The sequence below is a fragment of the Cherax quadricarinatus genome, chromosome 33 (assembly GCF_038502225.1).
Source record: "Cherax quadricarinatus isolate ZL_2023a chromosome 33, ASM3850222v1, whole genome shotgun sequence".
Lineage (NCBI taxonomy): Eukaryota > Metazoa > Arthropoda > Malacostraca > Decapoda > Parastacidae > Cherax > Cherax quadricarinatus.
Window position 1 is genome coordinate 26195885 of NC_091324.1, and position 10752 is coordinate 26206636.

The window sequence follows — 10752 nt, forward strand, 5'->3', positions numbered from 1 at the left end:
CCAGTGTTAATCATATTTTTGTATTTGGCAGGCATCTGATGACAAGAGAACTCAGAAGGAAATTGGTGACATTGCAGGTGTTGCAGATGTAACAATAAGACAGTCCTACAAGCTTATGTACCCTCATGCAAAAGAGCTTTTCCCAGAAGATTTCAAATTTTCTACTCCTATTGAGTTATTGCCACAATTATAGGATTCTTAGACATTGTTTCAAGGATATATTAAAATGTTATATTACTAATGTGTATATAATATCTGGTGGATACAGTATTTTCCACCTTTTTATTGTGGGTTATTTTTGTGGAGTTTTATTTTATTTTTATGATAGAGTTAGTTCAGTTTTGTGGAAGTATTTGTGAAGACTACTTCTACTAATTGTTTCATCTGCCATAGCATTTTTTGCATCAGTTCTGAATAACAGGTAGGAGGTTTCAAGAATATGAGGAATCTTTTCACTAGATAAGTTCTCTTTATTTAATAATGCAAATGAGCACTACTGAATTACTATCCCAAAGATCTTGCTTAAAGCAAGTCATTCAGTTTCCTATTTTTTTTTTATGTGACTAGAAAAATTGGCTTATATCAGTATTAGTACAGTATATGTATAAAATATTACAGTAATATTTATAAAATGTTGGAATCATTATTATAATTACCTCCTCAGTTTTCTACTTTTATTCATGGAGGATAAACATAAATATATTTTGGATAATTTTCAACATTCATCTAGAATGGAAAATGTGACCCATGTTATTGTACAAAATGGTTGTAAAATAATTCTTGTCTTCTAAATAAACATCTCAAAATTATCTTGAGCATGGCTGAAGCTATCAGAGATAAAATAAAGAAAAAAATGGGTCCTTTTTTTTTTATAGTATTTCCAGTATTTAAGGTTAAGGGGGGAGTGAAACTAGCATCCTGGGTAATGATAGTCAAAATTGCTTGATTTTTTATTGAAAGTTCAGAAGGGCATGAGGGTTATATTCTAGAAGTTCCATTATGGTAACACTTATGACACTTTCATGCAAAATTACAAATACTGAAAGTGTTTTAGGTGACTGTACAGGATCATGTAAAGCCCAGTTGTTATATTGCAAAGGCAAAAGTAGGAAGTTATTTATTTTTTAAGAAAATGAAAACAAAAGAAAAAAACAGAATTTCTGGAAGATAATGTAATGCCTTACTTTTGCCTTTGCAATTTAGGCTTTGCTTGATCCTGTATAATCACCTAAAACACCTTTTGGTATTTGGTATTGCAGGGAACTTTTAGAATACAATCCTCATGCCCTTGTGAGCTTTGAATAAAAAATAAAACAATTCTGACTATCATTTCCCAAGTTGCTAATTTCACCCCGACCCCTTCCCATTTCCTTAATTATGGAAATATTTTCTAGGGCAAATTTAAATTTATAATATTATTGCTAATACTCACCAGAAGTAATAAATTTTTACATGTTTCTTTGATAATTTTAAGCTAGATTCAAGATGAGTGCATAAGCTTTACAATGCAATATTTTTCTGCATTTCTTCTTGTACGTATTTGGATCTCATTATGGATTATGCATCATCTATGGAGTCCAGTGTTGTGGTGCTACATTGAAAAAGATAAATTGTATTTGACCTCATTAATCTCATATCTTAGTGATCTACATAAGAATTTGGTTTTATATCTTGTATATGATTTGTCACTGAACTAGAGAATTTTCATCTTTTTCAATTTATATTTACAGTATATTTGCAGTAGCTGACAGATTTTAAACCAGTAATCATCAGTATGATACTTTCTTGGAGAGTTGTTAATTAAAAAGGCATGCATCAAATCTTTGAACTTACTGAAAAGTATACTGCATAAGGTATTATTGCAAATCTTTTCATCAGAAATAGTATTAAATTTAATGAATGTGAAATTGTTAAAAGTGAAAAAAATCAAATGTCTAAAAATATTGCCATTCTATTTAAAGGAAAAATGCTAGATTAAAAGAAAAGGGATATTTTTACTTCTTTATATATAGCTAGATGCATATGCAAGGGTGCCTTCAGTGGAATTCATTGTTAGTATGACAATACTAAAAATATAGTTTTATTTTTTGGTTTATATTTATACTCAGTGTAAGATGGTTATACCTGTATGTCATCCTTCACCACAATCTGGTAAAACTTCTTGGACTGTTACCTTCAGCTTGCCATTTTAATATTAAAAATTAGCCATATTTTACTAATGTTACTTCTATTCATTCTCTTGGTGAATTTCTAACTTTGATGTTAGAATTTTTTTTTTTTTTTCCCCATAAAAAAGTTTGAAATTCCTTTTCACATGGTTTGGCACATGCCCTAACTAAATTAGGGTTTCTTTTTCAGAGTTAACATTTCTAATTTTGTTTGTAGGGTAGCATCATAACTTCAGAATTCTGTTGATGTGTTACCTGGACTTTGTAGTGAACATAGCTGACACCACTTAGCTTTAAAAATATTAGTGATTTCTCTTTAGTTTCATTTGTTATTTAAAGATGCTCTGGCACTTCATATTTGCATAAAATGAATAGTTTATGCCCTTCTTTGAAGGGGTTTGTTTAGATAAGTCTACATATGGAAATCTTTCATATTTTGGGTACAGATGAGTTGAGGAACATGCTTATCAAGCCTGTATAATCTGTTTAGAAATATTAATTTTCATGCTCAAGATAAATAGCTTATTTATACCTATACAGGTCCACATCCCTTGATCCGAAATTCTGAAATTCGGAAAGTTCCGAAAACCGAAGTTTTTTCGTGGAGTGTGGAACGTCGGTCAACGCCGCCACGTGGCGGCGTTGAGAATCATTCTGAAATTTGAAAAAGTCTGAAATGAGAAACAGTACTGCCCCAAGGGTTTCAGATAAAGGGATGTGGGCCTGTATTATAAATATGCATATCATAGCAGAATTTTAGCGCATGCCACTATAAGGGGACCAAGCCTATGTGGACAGTGATCCTTGAAACCTTCTCAAGGTAACTCATGCCTTGGTATTATGTGCTGAGAAAATCTTGTACAGTATATGAATATTTTTCTAGTAGACTGGTGTTCAGTACTCAGTTTCATGTCATTGGTATTACAGTATTATTATTATTATAATCTTTAAAGCTAGTGCTAAACATCAAAGTCATTTTGTGCTTAGATCATTGGTAAAACATGTTGACCTCATTTTAGATCACTGCTAGAACAATTTCTGTTTGCTCTTGTACATTTTGAAATTAACAGGTTTTAACCCTTTGAGTGTCATGACCCCTGCTCACAGGGTCAAATCCCCCTACCCCACCCCCCCAGAAATTCTTATGAAATGATAGAGAATCTTTTTCCAAACGTAATGAAATGAAAAGCACGAAATTTGATGGAAAATTTGGAGAATTACGCTCTTGCAGAGTGTCCAGAATAAATAATGTAGACATTCCTGGCACTTAAATAACATTTTTTCTCTGTTCATTAGTTACGTCTCCAGGCCCCTCTTATATTACACTTGGTTTTCATTTTGACTTCACACAAAATTTAGAAGATTTACTGTTATTCAGACTACTGCATAATTGTATAAATAATATCACGCATTCCTGAATGCATATTAGACCCATCAGTTTACATCCATTGGATGCGTGATGTGGTTTGTTTACTCTTGAACATCAGCAAAAATCAAACATTTCCACTGCTTTGAGCTCAATTTCTTGCTACTTTTAGTCTGTAAACCATCTCTATTTCTGTATTATATTCTTAAATCTATCAGATGAGATCAAGAAAATGAAAATACAAACATAAATACTATACAAAAATACACCACAAAGTCACCATTTTAAACCAAAAACACGGTCGCTGTTTTTTTCCTCGATATGCACTGCTTGCTATGTGATTTTTTTTATATTGTTCGCACTGACTATGCAGACCCATTCTCTCACATGTAGGCCTACCAGCTTTCTCCCGCAAGATTTGAAGACGCGAGTTTTGGCGTAGTACAGTATTATGGGACCGAAACCAACTTCAGAGCCATAATATTACAGGACCGACACCAAAAGGGTTAAGAGGCTAAACTGAATTTGAAATAATTTATAGGATAAACTGTTCTACTATAAAAGTTAATCACTCATTGTTCATTAAAAAATGAGTTATTCATTCCAATGTATAACAAAAAAAAAATCATTTGAGAAGGATGATGATGAATCCAAGGTTTATTTTTCTATATAAAACTATAAACAAAAAATTTAACTTTGTACCCCATTTTTATGAAAGACTCACTGTAATGTGTGCCAACATCATTACTGAAAGATAACTGTTATAGGATAAGTGACTTTTTTTTAAGTGGAGCATTCACTATTCTGAGGATTGTGATTTTTAAAGAAATCTTTCCAGAAGATTATGTACAAGATAGCCCAGTCAGGAGAGACATTGGTTCTCAGAGGCAACAAGGCTGCAAAAAATGTACTGTAGATAGATTAGATTTTTCCAAAATATTTTAGAATATTGCTTGAATGGATATTTACACTTTCAACAAGATTTTGTCAGATATAACCTGATGTTTTACCAAATTAATTTATCTCCTGTACTTATTTTGATTTCTTACATTACAGTCTAATTAAATTTGAAAAGGCTTGTGGAATTGCTTGTTACAATACTTTTATTTCTGATGAGGTCATGTTTTAATAGTACATTCTTCTGACGAGAGAGAGATTTACCCATTGTTAAATAAGAAAGGCACACTTTTGCTGTATTTATTATGTGGTTTTGTATCCAAATAAAAGGCTCTAAAATAAGTATTGGAGCTATCAGTTAAATTCCATACAAGATCATTTAACTTTGAGATTCTAATAGACTCCTGTCTACAAGCGAGTACACAGAATTTACCTCTAGCATTGTTTTTTTTTTTTTTTTATTATTATCACACTGGCCGATTCCCACCAAGGCAGGGTGGCCCGAAAAAGAAAAACTTTCACCATCATTCACTCCATCACTGTCTTGCCAGAAGGGTGCTTTACACTACAGTTTTTAAACTGCAACATTAACACCCCTCCTTCAGAGTGCAGGCACTGTACTTCCCATCTCCAGGACTCAAGTCCGGCCTGCCGGTTTCCCTGAACCCCTTCATAAATGTTACTTTGCTCACACTCCAACAGCACGTCAAGTATTAAAAACCATTTGTCTCCATTCACTCCTATCAAACACGCTCACGCATGCCTGCTGGAAGTCCAAGCCCCTCGCACACAAAACCTCCTTTACCCCCTCTCTCCAACCTTTCCTAGGCCGACCCCTACCCCGCCTTCCTTCCACTACAGACTGATACACTCTTGAAGTCATTCTGTTTCGCTCCATTCTCTCTACATGTCCGAACCACCTCAACAACCCTTCCTCAGCCCTCTGGACAACAGTTTTGGTAATCCCGCACCTCCTCCTAACTTCCAAACTACGAATTCTCTGCATTATATTCACACCACACATTGCTCTCAGACATGACATATCCACTGCCTCCAGCCTTCTCCTCGCTGCAACATTCATCACCCATGCTTCACACCCATATAAGAGCGTTGGTAAAACTATACTCTCATACATTCCCCTCTTTGCCTCCAAGGACAAAGTTCTTTGTCTCCACAGACTCCTAAGTGCACCACTCACTCTTTTCCCCTCATCAATTCTATGATTCACCTCATCTTTCATAGACCCATCTGCTGACACGTCCACTCCCAAATATCCGAATACATTCACCTCCTCCATACTCTCTCCCTCCAATCTGATATTCAATCTTTCATCACCTAATCTTTTTGTTATCCTCATAACCTTACTCTTTCCTGTATTCACCTTTAATTTTCTTCTTTTGCACACCCTACCAAATTCATCCACCAATCTCTGCAACTTCTCTTCAGAATCCCCCAAGAGCACAGTGTCATCAGCAAAGAGCAGCTGTGACAACTCCCACTTTGTGTGTGATTCTTTATCTTTTAACTCCACACCTCTTGCCAAGACCCTCGCATTTACTTCTCTTACAACCCCATCTATAAATATATTAAACAACCACGGTGACATCACACATCCTTGTCTAAGGCCTACTTTTACTGGGAAAAAATTTCCCTCTTTCCTACTTACTCTAACTTGAGCCTCACTATCCTCGTAAAAACTCTTCACTGCTTTCAGTAACCTACCTCCTACACCATACACTTGCAACATCTGCCACATTGCCCCCTTATCCACCCTGTCATACGCCTTTTCCAAATCCATAAATGCCACAAAGACCTCTTTAGCCTTATCTAAATACTGTTCACTTATATGTTTCACTGTAAACACCTGGTCCACACACCCCCTACCTTTCCTAAAGCCTCCTTCTTCATCTCCTATCCTATTCTCCATCTTACTTTTAATTCTTTCAATAATAACTCTACCATACACTTTACCAGGTATACTCAGCAGACTTATTCCCCTATAATTTTTGCACTCTCTTTTATCCCCTTTGCCTTTATACAAAGGAACTATGCATGCTCTCTGCCAATCCCTAGGTACCTTACCCTCTTCCATACATTTATTAAATAATTGCACCAACCACTCCAAAACTATATCCCCACCTGCTTTTAACATTTCTATCTTTATCCCATCAATCCCGGCTGCCTTACCCCCTTTCATTTTACCTACTGCTTCACGAACTTCCCCCACACTCACAACTGGCTCTTCCTCACTCCTACAAGATGTTATTCCTCCTTGTCCTATACACGAAATCACAGCTTCCCTATCTTCATCAACATTTAACAATTCCTCAAAATATTCCCTCCATCTTCCCAATACCTCTAACTCTCCATTTAATAACTCTCCTCTCCTATTTTTAACTGACAAATCCATTTGTTCTCTAGGCTTTCTTAACTTGTTAATCTCACTCCAAAACTTTTTCTTATTTTCAAAAAAATTTGTTGATAACATCTCACCCACTCTCTCATTTGCTCTCTTTTTACATTGCTTCACCACTCTCTTAACCTCTCTCTTTTTCTCCATATACTCTTCCCTCCTTGCATTACTTCTACTTTGTAAAAACTTCTCATATGCTAACTTTTTCTCCCTTACTACTCTCTTTACATCATCATTCCACCAATCGCTCCTCTTCCCTCCCGCACCCACTTTCCTGTAACCACAAACTTCTGCTGAACTCTCTAACACTACATTTTTAAACCTACCCCATACCTCTTCGACCCCATTGCCTATGCTCTCATTAGCCCATCTATCCTCCAATAGCTGTTTATATCTTACCCTAACTGCCTCCTCTTTTAGTTTATAAACCTTCACCTCTCTCTTCCCTGATACTTCTATTCTCCTTGTATCCCATCTACCTTTTACTCTCAGTGTAGCTACAACTAGAAAGTGATCTGATATATCTGTGGCCCCTCTATAAACATGTACATCCTGAAGTCTACTCAACAGTCTTTTATCTACCAACACATAATCCAACAAACTACTGTCATTTCGCCCTACATCATATCTTGTATACTTATTTATCCTCTTTTTCTTAAAATATGTATTACCTATAACTAAACCCCTTTCTATACAAAGTTCAATCAAAGGGCTCCCATTATCATTTACACCTGGCACCCCAAACTTACCTACCACACCCTCTCTAAAAGTTTCTCCTACTTTAGCATTCAGGTCCCCTACCACAATTACTCTCTCACTTGGTTCAAAGGCTCCTATACATTCACTTAACATCTCCCAAAATCTCTCTCTCTCCTCTGCATTCCTCTCTTCTCCAGGTGCATACACGCTTATTATGACCCACTTCTCGCATCCAACCTTTACTTTAATCCACATAATTCTTGAATTTACACATTCATATTCTCTTTTCTCCTTCCATAACTGATCATTCAACATTACTGCTACCCCTTCCTTTGCTCTAACTCTCTCAGATACTCCAGATTTAATCCCATTTATTTCCCCCCACTGAAACTCCCCTACCCCCTTCAGTTTTGTTTCGCTTAGGGCCAGGACATCCAACTTCTTTTCATTCATAACATCAGCAATCATCTGTTTCTTGTCATCCGCACTACATCCACGCACATTTAAGCATCCCAGTTTTATAAAGTTTTTCTTCTTCTCTTTTTTAGTAAATATCTACAGGAGAAGGGGTTACTAGCCCATTGCTCCTGGCATTTTAGTCGCCTCATACGACACGCATGGCTTACGGAGGAAAGATTCTTTTCCACTTCCCCTGTTCTAATGCCCTTACTTTATCTGATGTCGCTGACAGCCCCACGTTTGACACAGACTCCCTCTTAACTTTTTTGTCAGCAACAGCTTTATTACACCAACTTTGATTATACTTCCCTTTAGCAAACCTTACTCCTTTACTAACTGCCTCTGGCATATTCTTCACTCTCGCTGGTCTCTGATCAAGCATGTTACAAAGTTAGCACATCCTACCCTGGAGCGCTGTATGACCTTTGTGAGTTTAGCGCTTAGTTATGATTATAATTGTAATGACTGAGATTTGTAATCCAACTTCTAGACTGGAAGTTGCCCTTCTACTCCAAACACACAAAAAAATTGCTTTAAATATTCCTTGGTGTGTGCAAAACTGCTATAGATGTGGAGGTGAAATTTCAACCTATCTGCTGCCCTGGTACCCAAACTATATAAATGATTCTGTTCCATTTTCATGAGTTGTACTATGAATAATATGACAAAGTGCAGATTTGAAGTTTTTCACTTTCTCCAGAATCAGACTGTGGGATCGTCTGTTCTGGTTTCTCCAACAGTTTGTCCAGTGGATTGTTCAATGCGAGAGCTTGTGCTACTCGTGGGAGTTACTCCTGGAGGAAGGGATACTGTAGGGCAACGTTATGCGCATCACTTGCTTTATTATAGCCATGACTGGTGTGTTTGGCATTGTCTCCGATGGAGCGAAGACAACCATGTATGTGAATAATCCTGCTACCTACTGTTCGGCATCTACTCTTGGAGTTGCCAGCTTCAGGTGGCTGGACATCACAGAGCAGGCTGTTGCTAACTGCCACCAGTTTTCCACTCAGAAAAAGGTAACTTCAATTTATCCATTCCTGGGTTAGTCTATTTCCCATGTGCAACCCCACAGTGTGGGCTCTTCCTACAAGCAGCAGGGCAGTGCTGTATGACCTTTGTAGGTTTAGTGCTTCTTTTTTATTATAATAATACAAGCAGCAGATGACATTTCTGCAAATGGTCTTTGATCAGGGCCAGACGTAGGTCTCTCGTATAAAGAAGCTTAAAGTGGATGCTAGACATTCTTAAGGTGCTCTCCCAATGTACCTGAGGGGTAGATCAGTAGACCATGGTCTACCTGCATATGATCTTTTGACACCTGCTGCACTTGTTAAATCTTATCCATAACCTAGCGATTATTCGTTGCTTATGTTTAGAGCCTGTCCGTTTAGTGGTGAACTTAGGAACAGAACTCCATCGTTAAGTGGCTGTATTAAATTCCCTAATACAGAACATACTTACGTTTAAGACATTCTGGTCGTATATCCCAGAAGATTTAACATAAGAGATAATAGGATCAATGTTTAAAAACTATGAAATTTAGTCTTAAAAGTGGAAAAAGAACACACATTACCACTTCTTGATATTCTATGGCAAGCACTTAACACAGACAACCCTTCCTCCCCACCTCCCATAGTGTCTAAAGGAAGCCTACCCTTTAGATAGGTTTCTTGATGCTGGTGAGGGGCTCATGATCCAAGGCATTCGGCCTGTGCTCCAATTCTTGAATTGAGTCTGAATGCCTTCCATTTCCCTAGGTACTGTATGACCCCTATTGATTTAGCTCTTCCCCATGGAAGTACAATAATAATACAAAGCCTACAAATGAAGATTCCCATTCTTATTTCTACTCGAGTCAAAAGAAGTGTAATCATTGGGTTTTTTCTTATATGGGTGTGAAGCATGGGTGATGAATGTTGCAGCGAGGAGAAGGCTGAAGGTAGTGGAGATGTCATGTCTGAGGGCAATGTGTGGTGTGAATATAATTCAGAGAATTCGTAGTTTGGAAGTTAGGAGGAGGTGCGGGATTACCAAAACTGTTGTCCAGAGGGCTGAGGAAGGGTTGTTGAGGTGGTTCGGACATGTAGAGAGAATGGAGCGAAACAGAATGACTTCAAGAGTGTATCAGTCTGTAGTGGAAGGAAGGCGGGGTAGGGGTCGGCCTAGGAAAGGTTGGAGGGAGGGGGTAAAGGAGGTTTTGTGTGCGAGGGGCTTGGACTTCCAGCAGGCATGCGTGAGCGTGTTTGATAGGAGTGAATTGAGACAAATGGTTTTTAATACTTGACGTGCTGTTGGAATGTGAGCAAAGTAACATGAAGGGGTTCAGGGAAACCAGCAGGCCGGACTTGAGTCCTGGAGATGGGAAGTACAGTGCCTGCACTCTGAAGGAGGGGTGTTAATGTTGCAGTTTAAAAACTGTAGTGTAAAGCACCCTTCTGGCAAGACAGTGATGGAGTGAATGATGGTGAAAGTTTTTCTTTTTCGGGCCACCCTGCCTTGGTGGGAATCGGCCAGTGTGATAATAAAAAAAAAAATCTGTATCTCGAGTCTCAAACTCCTAGAAAAAATAATTCCAGTACATAACCCATACTTGCACATGATTACACCTCCTCTCCCTATTTTATACAAGGTAGTGCTGTATGACCCTTTTGGGTTTAGTACTTCACTTGATTATAATTCATGCAAGACTGCAAGTGCACGGATAAGATTAAATTTTACTGCACCACTACTAAGAAATCTAGATTCAT

At 37.4% G+C, this 10752-nt stretch overlaps 1 protein-coding gene across 1 annotated transcript in view; it reads left to right on the forward strand.

The window, feature by feature from the left end:
• The window catches only part of TfIIB (transcription factor IIB), a 30158-nt gene extending 25384 nt beyond the window's left edge, over positions 1 to 4774 (forward strand). Inside the window, exon 7 of the mRNA XM_070090953.1 lies at positions 32 to 4774. Coding sequence (XP_069947054.1) covers positions 32 to 193 — 162 coding nt within the window. The 3' untranslated portion in view covers positions 194 to 4774. The remainder of the gene's footprint in view (positions 1 to 31) is intronic.
• The last annotated feature ends 5978 nt before the right edge of the window (positions 4775 to 10752 follow it).